General features: G+C 42.6%; 2 protein-coding genes across 16 annotated transcripts in view; one reads left to right on the top strand and one right to left on the bottom strand.

Moving 5' to 3' along the window:
- The first annotated feature begins 615 nt into the window (after positions 1-615).
- Positions 616-8034, top strand: REXO4 (REX4 homolog, 3'-5' exonuclease). Of its 6 annotated transcripts, none has more exons than XM_048823357.2 (9): positions 616-709; positions 1239-1464; positions 2321-2673; positions 3938-4093; positions 4350-4543; positions 5080-5168; positions 5837-5911; positions 7422-7496; positions 7925-8034. In XM_048823357.2, the coding sequence occupies exons 2-9, from the start codon at positions 1240-1242 to the stop codon at positions 8009-8011; spliced, it is 1254 nt and encodes a 417-aa protein (XP_048679314.2). In that variant the 5' UTR covers positions 616-709; position 1239; the 3' UTR covers positions 8012-8034. The 6 variants fall into 6 exon arrangements, with proteins under 6 accessions (XP_048679314.2, XP_048679318.2, XP_048679313.2 ...); XM_048823361.2 differs by having other exon boundaries at positions 627-701; XM_048823356.2 differs by having other exon boundaries at positions 628-709; positions 1196-1464.
- STKLD1 (serine/threonine kinase like domain containing 1) overlaps positions 5377-14543 on the bottom strand; it is a 36149-nt gene continuing 26982 nt past the window's right edge. For 8 of the 10 annotated variants that reach the window (XM_048823354.2, XM_048823353.2, XM_048823352.2 and 5 more), the window contains 5 exons: positions 13466-13594; positions 12816-12956; positions 11726-11805; positions 10366-10414; positions 5377-5855 (listed from right to left, as the gene is read on the bottom strand). In XM_048823354.2, coding sequence (XP_048679311.1) covers positions 10367-10414; positions 11726-11805; positions 12816-12956; positions 13466-13594 — 398 coding nt within the window. In that variant the 3' untranslated portion in view covers positions 5377-5855; position 10366. Of the gene's footprint in view, positions 5856-8086; positions 8147-9058; positions 9433-10365; positions 10415-11725; positions 11806-12815; positions 12957-13465; positions 13595-14543 lie in introns of those variants that run through there. The other 2 variants (XM_048823347.2, XM_048823348.2) reach the window with 2 other exon arrangements.

The following is a 14543-nucleotide window of genomic DNA, read 5'->3' as shown; positions in this document are numbered from 1 at the left end:
CCCGCATCCCCCAGTGCACCCCCATTAACAGTCCCCAGACCCCGGCGCACCCCAACGGCGATCCCCACATCCCCCAGTGCACCCCCATTAACAGTCCCCAGACCCCGGAGCACCCCAACGGCGATCCCCACATCCCCAGTGCACCCCCATTAACAGTCCCCAAACTCCGGCGCACCCCAACGGCGATCCCCGCATCCCCCAGTGCACCCCCATTAACAGTCCCCAGACCCCGGCGCACCCCAACGGCGATCCCCACATCCCCCAGTGCACCCCCATTAACAGTCCCCAGACCCCGGCGCACCCCAACGGCGATCCCCACATCCCCCAGTGCACCCCCATTAACAGTCCCCAAACCCCGGCGCACCCCAACGGCGATCCCCGCATCCCCCAGTGCACCCCCATTAACAGTCCCCAGACCCCGGAGCACCCCAACGGCGATCCCCACATCCCCCAGTGCACCCCCATTAACAGTCCCCAGACCCCGGCGCACCCCAACGGCGATCCCCCCAACCCCCACACCGCCAGTACCATTCCCCAGTGCGCTCTGCAGCCCCGTGTCCCCGTCCCGCGGGGGCCCGAGGCGGCGCGGTGCGTGTTTCCCGCCGGCGGCCGTTCGCAGCGGTTTCCGGGCGGCGCTGGGAGCCGAGGGGCGCTGACTGCGCACGTGTGCCGGGTTCCCGGCGCTGCAGCGCAAGCGGGCGGTGAGGCGGTGAGTGAGTGAGTGAGTGGGTCGCGCCCACCCCTGCGCTGGCAGGCGGCTCTGCGCGGGCGGGGGATGGGCGCTCCTTGGGGTGGGGGGTGACAGGGGTCTGTGGATGGGGTTGGCCTGGTCCTCAGGGGCTAGCAAGCCCTGGCTATGGGGTGGGGGAGAGGGAGAAGTTTAATAGAAGGCTTATCTGTATGGAAACCACAGGGAAGTGATCCCACATCAACCATACTGGAAATCCAGAGGGTGGTTATCCAGGTTTTGCTGTCTAGGGGGATGCAAAGCAAACTGTCACTTGCTGTGTAGTTCTGTAAACGCTTCCCTGCAGGCTGAGTGCGAAGCCCATGCTGTGTCTCTTCTGTGGATAACCAGAGAGTGTCTGCATCCAGGCTTAGCTCACCAATACCTTTTGTAAGCATTAGCCGGTGTGGCAAATAAATGAATGGATATATATTCCTATAACGTAGGATTTATGCATCTTGTTGACAGAAATGGATGTTGCTTTCAAAGTGTGATTGTTTTCTGATGACAGAATGGCTAAAATAAAGACCAAAGAGTCAAAAGCTTCAATAAGCATCCCCACCGCTAACCCTGAGAATCTAAAACAACAGCACAGGAAGAACAACAAGAAAAAAATATTGTGGAAAAACAAAGTCAAGCAGGTGGGAAAGAAAAAACAAAAGGACACCAAAGTTCTGGGGGTGCTGCCCCCAAAAGTTCCTCAGGAGTTCTCCTCTAACTGGAAGACTCTGCAAGAGGTCAGTGACATCCAAGAGTTTAGTACCAGGCCCCAGTGGGGTAACCCATAAACAGTTAAGTTCTAGTGAAAATCTGCAAGGGGGATTAAGTGTTTGAGATCCCCACAGGTGTTAGTTCAGTGTATCCTCTTTCTTTTGAAGTGCAGACTTAGGTACTGTACATAAAGACATGACATGTCCAGGGGGTGTTTTGGCTAAGGTCACAGCATGTTTTATGCAAATAAAGTTTGCTGTGAACTCTTGAAACAAGAAATGCTTTGCGGGTTCAGTAGTCAAATTAGGGAATTATCCAGAAGTGGAAATAAGTATCCCTTGGTCCATAGGAAACTAGTAAATTTCACAACCTCTTTCCTTCTGGCCTGATTTGAGAATTATAATAGTATGGTTATCGGTATTAAACTATTGTAGGTACGATTGAGGAAAAGGAGTGTGTAAGGAGACTTAAAGATTCACTGTGAAATTGACTGAAAACTGCAGTTTTCATTGTACAAGAAAAACTTGTTCAGTTCTTAATAGATAGGTGTCCTCATCGCTAAAATTGCTGGCATTTATTGGCCCATTTCTCACTAATCTCAGCAGAGAGATCAATGACTTAATGGACCATGGAGAATGAACTATTCTTTCACCCCTTGAAATGGTGGGGCTCAGTATGGGGGAATCTTGCATTGCTGTTGCCTACATGTGTACTTGTATTGTAGGTATATGTAGAACTTCCAACTCCAGGGTTGGAAATGCACGGAAATTGAGTACTAAATTCACAAGCGAGAAAGTAAATGTGGTGTTGGTGGGTTGGGTTGGGAAACTTCAAAGTTTAAAGCTACAGTAAATTGTGTGGGGTTTCTTTGGGTCACATTAGCTGCTGAAACAAAAGGCTGCCAGTTTGGATAAGTCCCTTCCTGTATCCCAAACATATTCCAAGAAGCACACAACCAAAAAGGGAAATGTCAAAGGAATTCCAGCCCTAAATGGAGGTGGGAATATGGGAAAATTCAAATCTGTGAACAAGATGGACAGTGATCCTGCCAAAGTTTGTGTTCCTTTGGCTACCCCGAAATCGGAGAGAACTGCACCTGACAAGAATTTGAGTGATGGCAAGGGAAACAGAAAGAAACACAAGAAAAGAAAAAATGGCAATATTGAGAAGGAACAAGGTGACATAAAACATAAGAGGAGGAAAGCTGAAGAGCACACAGAGCAGCCGCGAGCAGAGTGAGTATTTCAGGCCTAATGTTTACATATGTAGGTGGCTGTAACTATTCTAATTGCAGTTGATTAACATTAGACAGTGATGCAACGCTGTGCTTTTTGTCAAAGGAGGACTTCTTTGTTCCTTATACCACCTCCCCTTAAAATTTCACCTCTTCCCTACTGTACAGGCTGTAAGTTACTGCTGCTATCTTCATGGACTCTACATGGTTCCCCTTAGAGTAGAGCTTCTCAAACTGTGGGGCGCACACATACCATATTGGGGTCCACAACTGCAGCCCGGGCCAGCCCCCATGGGGAACAGGGAGGGAACGCGACCCAGCTCTGCTCCTGCCCTGCGCTCAACTGTGGCCTCAGCCCTGTTGCCCCTGTCTGCATTCCCACCCCTCCCGGAGCCAGAGCCCCAGCTCTGGGGCAGGGGCACAGACATGGGGTGGGGGCATGAGGTAGAAAGTTTGGGGGCCACTGCCTGGAAGGGTGTTAGGACCATTGCTTAATGGCCAGAGGAGGCAGCTATTTGGCAATGCAAGATATTTTGCGCTTTGCCTTAATAGCACTTCCTACTTTAGCCACCCAGGGAATAAGAGACATGGGTTGAAAATGAAACCTGCATCTCATCTATTACAGTATATGATGTTTCTCTTCCCTTCCCACCAGAACGGACAGATTTCTGTACCATAACCCTGTTTTGGAGGTGCCTTTTCATACAAACATCCCAAGCTATTATAAATTAAAAGGTTTAGGGAAAAGAAATCCACAAATCTCGGCCCTGGACACGAATGAAAAAAGAAAACCTGCAATCTTGAAAGAGCTCCACTGAAATGCTGAAGGAGAGCAAAAGACGGGTGGAAGAGCACCTGGTGACTAGCAGATTTAGACCTGGGAACTAAGGAATCACTGGTACCTGAAGGGGCAGAATGGACAGGGGAATAGATTGGGTGTGTGGCTGGACAGAAGTTCAGACAGAGATACTTCTAAGCTTATAACATGTATCCTGAAGAACACAGTATAAGATTACAGTAAAAATAATTCCACGCTCTCCAGGCTAGCCATATGGGACCGACTAACCCAAGTCCTCTGATATTTGAGTAAAACTACATGGTCTACAGCATCTGACTGTTGCACTAGTTGGCACTGATTTAGACTAATTAGTTGAGTCCTTGCTTTTATAAACATCAGGCTTAGCCAAACTTTCAAAGATAAAACGGCCTTTTAGACAGTACATTTTTTAACAGTGTTACAGTGTAATTTTGTCTTTGCCTGGCAGGGTTGACATCTGGTTTGATGGTGTAGATCCAGAGGATATTGAAGCAGCAATAGGACCTGAAGCAGCAAAAGTTGCTAGAAGAAATATGGGAATTGAAGAAGGCAAATCAGAGCTGTCTGTGGAACAGGTGCTGGTTAAAGAAAAGGCTTTTGCGGGGTAGGTTTTATTTCTAACGTAAAATTTCTATATACTGTATATATATAGAAGTGTCAAATATTTTCTCTTTCTTACCATTGTGGCTTCCAAACATAATAGAGCGTAAACTGATGTCTTCCTGAGTCTGTAAACAGACTGAAACTACTCTGAGATGTTAAGTGCCCCATTTGTTTTAACTGGTGGCTAACTTGTACATCTAGAAGTTAAAAGTATATGATCACAGCAAAGGCTTTCTAACTCTGGTATCCTCTTCTAGGCTGACAAAAGCTGTAGCCATGGACTGTGAGATGGTGGGAGTGGGGCCCCAGGGTGAAGACAGCATACTGGCTCGTGTATCCATTGTGAACCAGTTTGGAAAGTGTATTTATGACAAATATGTCAAGCCTACAGAAAAAGTGACCGATTACAGGACAGCTGTTAGCGGCATACGGCCCAAGGACATAAAGAAAGGTAAGAGATCTTTCCTAGCACATTCCTTAAGAGAGAGAGATCCAGTTGAGCACCACAGAAACATCCCTGACTGAGTTAGTGCTAAGCTATTTTGGGGCCTGTTTAGTTCTATTAATAAAAATAAAACAATCGCAATCTCAGCACACCCTAAAATATCTAAATGAAAGGTAACTCTACAATAGATCATGAATAAAATACATTCTGTGGAGACACTTTCTTGCAGAGTGATCATTATTGCCCCAGTAGAGTGTAACTTCTGTAACCATTGCCTACAAAAATGCAAGGGTGGTCTTAGGCCAATAAGTAGAAGTCTGTTTCTCAGTTGATTGCTACTTCTGTTCATGTGTGTGCCTGTTCTGCCATCTTCAAGTCTGTAGTTATGAGCAAGCTGGGGGTTACTGTGTACAAGAATTCTGCATTCTCCAGTACCTTGGGTCCCAAGGAAGTGACTACCACATAAAATACTTCACTTCCTAATGCTGTCTCACAACTTGTGCTTTGTTTTGTCTCTTACTGAAAATGTGTTGAATTTTTAGGAGCAGAGTTTAAAAGTGTTCAGAAGGAGGTGGCTGACATCTTAAGAGGAAGGATTTTAGTTGGGCATGCTGTCCACAATGACTTAAAGGTACGTAGTTAGATATTTACTGCTTTGAAGCCATTGTCTTCAGTGACTGACTTGTCACCCCAGAATGTTAGCTGAAGCATTAGGTTAAAACACCTCCGCTCTCTGGAACCATAGGTTCAGATTGTAGCTGGGTCCATTTGGTCTTTGTAATTCCAGAGTAGGTTAAAGTACAGCATTATTCAACTATACAATGACTGAGTCTTTCAGATGAAACCTTAGGATTGTCTGTTTTTATCTGCTCTTTAGGGACATTAAAGCTCTCATGGCACATTTTATGTAGTTTTAACATTGCCTTCTAGTCTAGGAATCAGCACGTTGATCAAGTTATTTGCATATTCAGGGAAGGCCAAAGCACAGTCTATGAAGTTCTACGGTGAGGCCCGTGGCCTCATTAATACAGAGACACACGGCCACTTGCATCAGATTGGAGTATTCTGTGCTGGGGCATACAAGCTCCACAGGCAGCACCTCCCGAAGATGGCTCCCATCTGAGCCACGTTATGCAAATTGGTTGGGGCTCTCATTCTTGGATACTGAGGATGTCCAAACACCGGCAGTCTTACTTGTTCGCGTTGTGAACTGTCCTTTGAATCGATGGGAGTGGTGCACTCAGCTGTATAAAGTATCCTGCTACTGCATTCTTTACAGGGGAAATATTTTTCTTTCAGATCCTGTTTCTTGATCATCCTAAAAAGAAAATTCGGGACACACAAAGATACAAACCTTTCAGAAAGGAAGTCAAAGTAAGAAACTTGCAGAAAATAGTATCTTGATTCACTAACATTTAGTGCTAGTGCAAGGCAACAAGATCTAGAGCAGGGGACCCCTAAGGGGGTCGCGAGGTTATTACATGGGGGGTTGCAAGCTGTCAGCCTCCACCCCAAACCCTGCTTTGCCTCCAGAATTTATTTTTAATTTATAAGGGAGGTTTCACACTCAGGAGCTTGCTATGTGAAAGAGGTCACCTGTACAAAAGTTTGAGAACTACTAATCTAGAGGAATGATTCCCCACTGCACATTCAATCTCCAGTCCTTGTTCCGCCACTGACTCTTTGTACGAGCTTAGGCAAGCCCTTTCCCCTCTCTGCTTGAATTGTCTTTATGTAAAATGAGGGTATCTGACGCACTGCCATTTATGAAGATTAGCTAGTTTAATGTATTTTGACATAGACTTGGAAGGATAGATTTTTTTCAGTAAATAGCGGTAAACTTCGATTTCACTGTACAGACAAACTGAAGAAATATTTCCATCAATAATTGAAATGTACAGATAAGCAAAGGAAGAAAAATGCTGTTTAAGAACTTTAGAGTTTGATTTAAGGATATTTACTTTGTATATTTTGACATGTGATGTTGACAATTTGTGTTTTAATGGTTATAAAGCTTTAACTTTTTTGAATCTCAACATCTACGGTTATTAAATAATTGTCTGATCTGCCATAATTTCCTGCAACTGTGAAAATTTAAATTTATACAAATTTTTAAAAAGCTTAAAATAAACATTGATTTTTATTGTTAAATTTTTTTTTAATTGAATTCTGCTAAGCCTATTATACAGTGTTTGGAATATCTAAAGTACTAAGGAACTTACTGCCAATCAAGATTACCATGCACAGCAAATTCAGTGGCTTTCCCATTTCCTGAAACCCAAAACAGGGAAGTGGGTCTTTCTATCATCTTTCTGGGCAGTCAAATAGGACAATATTGATCTATATATAGAAAATGGTGGGTTCTTCTATTTTGTGATATTGTTAATAGGAGCAGCTTCATAAGTAATATAAAAGTCGCGTTTCTGCCTGGAAATATCTGTCAAGCAAGATCCAAAGGTTTACCTTTGAAGTGACAGGTCATATTTTAAATTTCAAAACAAGACACCTAATTTTTTCCTTTCTCCCTATCGCTAAAAGCTTTAAAAAGCCATGGTTGATGAGGCTATAGTCAGATGAGCTGCTGTAAGTGATATCACTGTGTATGTCATTCTTACAATGCTGAAGGGATTTACAAAAGTGGAGGTTTGAATAGATCCTTCAGTGATCTGATAAACGGCATCTGTCTCACCAATTCATTTGTAGAAACTTAGACACACTGTGGTTTAATGGGTATTCTTAAACTAAAACCTTCCATCCTAAATTTTTTTTTTAAATTACTGCAGGATTTAGCTTGAGTAATTGTGTCCTTCATGCAACGGAGTAGATGATATTCAATTTAGCTGTTGGCAGAACAAACATGTGATTCTCTTGTTTTTGCCTCTAGAGTGGACGTCCATCTCTGAAACTGCTTTGTGAGAAACTGCTGAATGTGAAAGTGCAGACATCGGAGCACTGTTCAGTATGTAAACCCGTGGGGGAAATGTATTTATGGGTGGATCAACGGTGCCTTGGGCTTCAGGCTCTGGAACCCTAGTAGAAGTATACCCTCATTGTCATCTCTGTACCCAAGAGATTTGGTAATCTTTACTCAGCATATCAATGTCCAATACCAGTCTGAGGAAAGCTTGTACCGTCCTTACCTGCTTCATACCAATAGCGTTAATCACCTATTTTCATGAACACTAACCCTATGGAAATTGCCCATCACCTACATTAAGTGTTCTCTTACATGATTTCAGTATCAAGAGAAACAGCAAGTGAAATTAAAAAGGTTTACTTTTATTTGGGGAGTAAAATGGGTGAGAGGATGTGACTACCATTAACAATGATCCTACAGTAACTTCTGCTTTCTTTCTTTAACCTGCTGCTTGTTTCATTGTTTTCCAGATTCAGGATGCGCAGGCAGCTATGAGACTATACACACTAGTGAAAAAGCAGTGGGAAGCAGCTATCAAAGCCAAACCTAAACCGTAGAAAAATAAATTCTAAAACGTCAACGATTCAATCCTGTCATTTTCTGCTGTGCAGCATTTACTGTGCAGATTCCAATGGTGACTAGATTCCTATGAAGTTGTATGATGGCTTTCTCCTCTTGCCAAGTGTATTATCCTTGAATCAGTCAGAGAAAAATCAATCAAAAACTGACCGTGGGTACTTTAAAAGAGGTTGCTTCGTATCCTTGCTCATGGCTATTTTTGGAAGGGGATGCTGCATAAATAGTCCCCTGCTCTAGAGGGCAAGAGTTTTAACAACCTCTACAACCATTTCTAGCATGGGCAAAGGTTACTAGTGTGGTAAATATTCTGTATGCTGCTCCCTTTCTCTGCCAGTACAGTGTATGTTATTATCTCTTCTCACTTGGTCTTGTGTTGACACACCTTCTGTCTCTCTGGATCCTGCTGCTTAGAGGCAGCATGTTTTGCTGCTTTCCATCCCTCCTCCTGTAGATAGTGTTGCACCCACATTTTTCAGCCAGCTGAGCTCTGTAAACACTTCATGTGCTATGAAAGAAGTTGATGCCCCAGCTGAAAGACTGTGTGCCCTCAGCTTTGGCAAGAGAAGATAAATTAGAGCCTCACTTCCTAGCTCTATGTATTTAGGTTTATAACAAGAAGGAGATGATACTGGGCTCTAAATACCTTTGATGTCACATCTGTTAATATTAGGATATTTAACAGCAAAAGACTAGTAGCGTCCCAAAAACTGGAAAGTGACCAGCTAGAAATATTGAACCAAAGTGTGCGAAGCCTGTTGCCCCGCTCCTGCATTTATTCCGATTACAGGGGAATGATCCCGTTTGACACAGGAGCAGCTGTGGCACGCCAGATTGCCCAGAGCAGCGTAAGATTTTATGAACAAACTGGCAGTACCTAAGAGTACGTGTTGAAAAGGAGACTATTGCAAGTGAAAGATAGACTAGAACACCTAAGCTAATCTGATAGTGGACCTATATACATGTTGCAACTGCAAGGGGAAGAAAGCAGTCAAAGTGCAGTAAACTTTACTGAGAGTCTTGTAAAAAGTTTCATTCACCCAGACATGTGAAACACATGCATAATAAACTCCTATTTCTTTACAAGGAATCATATGTCTGTTCATGAACTGCTGAGGTAGAGCTAATCCTGAGAAGAAGCTGTTATGCTCCGAATGAATAATCCATGGACCAAAAGCTCATTAACTCCAAGACTGTAGTCCTTAGTATGATTTTTATTCATCTTTTAGGAGAGTATGTTAGAGATTAAATGTAGTTTAAAAATCCACAAAGTAAGGCAAGTTCCCAAAATAACACTGCTGTCAGACTCTCCATAGTCAGTAGTCAAAGCGGTTTGTTGTAAAGAATACAATGGAATATGTTCAAGCAGATGATGTCTGTATAATACAGGCAGTATCTCCTTCTGGGGAGAAAAATCTTTTTAAAATACTTCTGAAGGAATCAGGCATTTCTACCTGAATCAGAAGACTTCAAGTCTTGTATATATAGAACAGCTTTTGTTATAGACTCATAGGACTGGAAGGGACCTCAAGAGGTCATCTAGTCCAGCCCCCTGCACTCATGGCAGTACTAAGTATTCTCTAGACCAGTGCTACTCAAGCTCTCTTATGTGGGGGACCGGCAATTTTTTTCCCCAATGTACGCGCAGACCGGCAGCCAACGGCTCGCGGACCCCACCACTTTGAGTAGCACTGATCTAGACCATCCCTGACAGGTGTTTGTCTAACCTGCTCTTAAAAATCTCCAATGATGGAGATTCCATGACCTCCCTAGACAGTTTATTCCAGTGCTTAACCACCCTGACAGGAAGTTTATGACAGGTCCAGGCTCATACTCTCATTTGGCTGAGCCATTCTTGGTCGAGGACAAAGGCAGCTGATGGACATCTTTGTAGCCTCCTGATCGTGGAGGGGTCGGGGGGCTGGTTCAACTTCCAGCAAAGCTCCCAAAGTTAGTAACTCTCATAGATCTAAATGAGTGTTAGTAAGGATAGGAACTCTTTAGACTATTTCCCTAGTATGGTCCTTCAGGCAGAAATTAGAACGTGTTGTTCCTGAAGTATGGGTCACTTCCCAGGGGCAGATACCAGCTGATAGCTGGTATCGCTGCAAATGCCTTATTAACTGGGCCATAAGTGCTGCCCGAGTGTAGTCTGGTATTTTGTTCCCTGCATCCCACTGCTTCTTTTTAAACAAAACAGAGCTGGGATAATACAAATAAAATGCTTACTTTAACTAAAAGGTGCTTTGAATTTGCCAAATAGTAAAGCGCTAATTTCATACACAGTGTATGCTAACACATACCCACAAAATGGGACTCAAAGCTTCACTTTTACCTTACTTCTGCAGTTTCAAAAGTGCTGAATCCACAAGGGTAATTATCTCCTGGGGAGAAATGTGAAAACTGTTAAATACAAGTTTATCCTGGTTTTTACTTTACAGTGTAAAGATACAATTAATAACTATGGTACAAAAATCTATTCTGTATTTAATGTCCTTTTATAGGAGTTCAGGCGGTATATCTCATTTGCATTTTTGGGTCTACAATAACTTACTTTTAGCAAATGTGTGGCCGAATTCAGAAACTTTACTCTCACCCGTAATTCCTTTGTACTACAATGGTGAGCAAAGATTGCAGAATTGGCTCGTAAGACTATAAAATTTACATAAACTGTCTAAAACTAAAGAAAAGCTAAAAGGTAATCAGGAATCTGCTCTAAATATTTAGCAATAATTGTCATGTTACACAATGTATATAAGTACACGGAGCAATATCTAGCATGTAAAAAGCCTTGATTAGAGGAAGAGAAAAAGGGAGAGGGAAGGATCTCTCTTAGGGTTTGTAATAAAATCATTATTGTTTTTTCAGTGGTATTTCACATATGGAATGTTTTGTTTTGAAATGGAAAGGGTAATGATAGCAAGAGAAACATTGTGGAAAGTAATTACTTTGTACTATGGCCTATGAGGCAAACATTCTGGAGGAAGAGAAATGTGAGCAAATTAAATTCATGACTAACAGAAGAGTAAGGGTGGAAGCTCTGACTGTCTGTTTTGGTTGGGTTTTTTTTTTTAATAACTGCTGCATGCTTGATGGCAAAGTACTCTAGGTTAATAACTTGGTGGTTTAAGAGTGTAGGTCACTCTAGTGTTGGAAAAACAAAGGTGGGAATTATTTTGCTGTTTAATGAATTTAATATAATTCTCTGAGAGGGCAAGCCCACACAATTAAGTGGCTTGGGTTTTTAGGGTTATTTAATAGATCAATAAATTCCTCTCTGCTTTGTAATATAGCTGTCTTGTTCCTATATACTTTAACCTGTATTTCTGGTATAAAAATGTAATAAAAAATATATGCAGGCTAATGCTGGATGAAGTGGGAATAATGTCAAACTTATATTTAATCGATTTAAGAGGATTTTCAGCATGAAGTTTGATAAACTATGCTCCCCCTGCTTATTTTTTTAGTACACTTAGAAATATTCTGAGTCCCCATGCCTCCGAAATACCCTGCACACTGAGTCCACACGAAGCCCCTACCCCCACAAGTTCCTGCACTGTATCTTCCTCTGGGTAAGATGGATGCCACAAACTACTCCAGATGGTTGATGTTTGTGCAAGCCATAGCCAAGAAATAAAACCATTTGTACAAATAGACGGAGCATGCTCTTTGTTACCACAGTGACCGCCACCTACCATACTGGATGTAAACTTGACTCTCATTTCAGTCAGCAGCTCCTTCATGTTCTGGGAGATCATCTCTAGCACTAGGTCATCTGATGAAAAGGAACAGGGGAATCTATCTTAGTTACTGTAATAACGCTTGGAATAGTATTTCACCTTCCATAGCTCTCACCTGACAATGGCCAAAGGAGCTAGGGGAGGGAAAGGCCCTTATGTTAGGAAACAAGACTGACCTAAAGAAGTTTGAAACAAACATTGAGTTTATTGTAACCTCAGGTGCATGATTAAAGTATTACTGCTACGAGGAAGAGTGGGATAAGGTTAGATGGAAATTAAAGTAAATCAAGTAAGGGACAATTGAAAAATTCCTTCAGCATCTATAAGTTGCTAATGAGCATTCATGTTAATACAATTGATATGCAAGCACAGAAACTGAGAGGCCTGGAGCTCTACCTCTGTGTATTAATTACTCACACTGCAGTAGAGTGCACAGGCTATGACAAAGATTGGGGCCCCATTGCACTGGGTACTGTTTAAACACATCATGAGAACGTCTCTGCCCTGAGGAACTTACTGTCTAGTTAAAACTGTACACACACACAAAGCAATACTAGTAGGCAAGAGCAGTTTCAATGGAAGGGTCAGATGTTAACTCTTGTGGGAGAAAAATGAGCCCAGTGCATTATTTCTGAGGCAGGCCACACCTGAAATTTTGTTTCCTTCCTCTCTCCTGTCTTTCATAAGACAAACAAGGCTCTATGCTGATCTAGATGTTCTTATTCAAACTGCAATGTATTGCCTTTCCTGCTTTACTATTTACACTTCCATGGTGAACGATCTGGGGAGAAGCAACCGCAGACGTGCAATTAGTAGTTTCATAACAGCTCCTAACCTGAATCTGAAAACATATTTCAGGTTTCATACCACAGAAGCTGAGCGATACCTTATTGTACAGTATTGTAGTCTTGCTGGGGACTGCAAGCAGTAATTTCCAGTTACTGTGCTCACTGACAGTGTAGAATTATTCTTGGTTGCTGTTATGATTTTATGCATTGTCTGAACAAAAAGGACTGTGCAAAGACACGAAAGAACAAGACCTTACCATACTGAACCATCTCATTAATCAGCATACAGATGTTCTCCACCACTTCTGGATCATCACAGTGAAAGTGATAGGAGTCTTTGATCAGGCTTATTCCGCTGCCCTTTGTATCTGTTACTATAAGTCGGAAAGCAGATAACTCTGAAAGAGAAGGACACAAGTTCTACTAGGCCGCGGCAGATTTCCTGCCTTGGAAGACTATTCTGAAGCACCTTCAGATAATGTGTAGGACTGTGTAAGCAGCTGACACTTTCCTGCAGGACAAAACTTCTCTTTATGTCCCACATACCCTTTGTTCATTTTTCATTAACCGTCCTTGAGCTGTATCAGTTTTACACACTAGAACAACCTCAACACAAGGAAGTATTTTAAACACTGAGAGAGCTTACAACAGGGTCCCCCTCCCTCTGCTGATCCACCAGTTCCCTCTGACATTCATGCTTCTGTTCTTGGGCAGGAGGGGTTAATCCAGTTTTCTTGTGTGAATGTTTTTCTCTGACAGGTTGAATGTTTTTCTCCGACAAAAGGAGAGGACTGATACAGGAGGGCAGATGCCCCTCCCAACCCCACTGGGAACCTTTGGTCTTTACAGTGTTGTTTGCCTCTGATGCCCACTTGCCATTGTTAAAAACACCTTTCTGGACTGTTACCAGATATCCTTAGGAGGCTTGCCAATGCCAAGCACGTATTCTTCACCAGCACTGGTCTTTCTGGGTTCATCCTAAGAGCATCCAACAGAAGCAGAGTTGTTGGTTCATACTGGTTTTCAGTTAAGCAGCCTGCAAAAATAACCAGTGAAATATCCATCAGTGCTTTCAGCTTCTGCCTCAAGCTTCTACAAGGATTTCTTTACCATGCACCAAAACTAAAACGTAAGCCCTGTTAGGCCTATTTTACTATAATACAGACTAATAGAATATCTGAGCATTGTGAGTTGGTCCAGGGGCTCAGAGACAGTTATGAGCCATCTACTAGGTGAAGCTCCAGGTTCAATTCCTGGTTACACCCTTTTACACCCCAGATCAGCAGAGGGTAGGAATGCTGCAAAAACAACATCCTCTACTAGTAGGGGTTGGGGAGGAAAGAATGCAGTGGCTAGAAAGATGGTGGCCATAATAAGGGGATTGAATGGTAGAGGTGAAAATGGAGAAAGGGTAGCATGAAAATGCTGCAAGGATGTTTTCATCTATAAAGTGATTCCGAAGGAGCACTAGTATCGGACTCATACTGCAAAGATGTTCCTTTTAATGTACAGGTATAGTGATACATAGATAATGCTTCTATTTTTAACTTGTGTTCTTCCCAGGGCACTGACAACATTCATGTTAAACACCTTTCCTTGTAATACTCTTCACAGCACTAATACTGTACTGGGTGGTTTTACGTTGGAAAGAGAGTAACAAACCTGAGATTCTTTAGTTGTGAGAGAAGACAACTAAGAGGTGACAATCTATTCTACAGAGGTTCTTAAACCGTGCTCATCACTGTAGTATCTGATAGCAGTATTTACTTAACCTAGCTAAGAGTTATTACAAAATTAAACTTCGTCTGAGGTTGTCAGAAAGAGATGAACTAGGGGGTGCTGGTTCAGTTAGGAGGGTAACTATGTTGCCAGCTAAAGTACAGCAGGTTGTATTGCGCCAAGGTAACTTATAGAGGATTCACTTCTTCAACATTCATTTTAATTACTACTTAAATAACTGCTGTGCGTGATTTGGTCAGACTAAC

The sequence above is a fragment of the Caretta caretta genome, chromosome 16 (genome assembly GCF_965140235.1).
Source record: "Caretta caretta isolate rCarCar2 chromosome 16, rCarCar1.hap1, whole genome shotgun sequence".
Taxonomy (NCBI): Eukaryota; Metazoa; Chordata; order Testudines; family Cheloniidae; genus Caretta; species Caretta caretta.
Note: the sequence above shows the minus strand (reverse complement) of the source record. Positions and strands in the feature narration are given on the sequence as shown.

Bases quoted from the DNA above. Each gene is read 5' to 3' on its own strand.
- REXO4 (XM_048823357.2), top strand. From the start codon at position 1,240: ATGGCTAAAATAAAGACCAAAGAGTCAAAAGCTTCAATAAGCATCCCC. The intron at 4,094-4,349 runs GTAGGTTTTATT...ATCCTCTTCTAG, and splicing joins AAAGAAAAGGCTTTTGCGGG to GCTGACAAAAGCTGTAGCCA. The intron at 5,912-7,421 runs GTAAGAAACTTG...TTTTGCCTCTAG, and splicing joins CTTTCAGAAAGGAAGTCAAA to AGTGGACGTCCATCTCTGAA.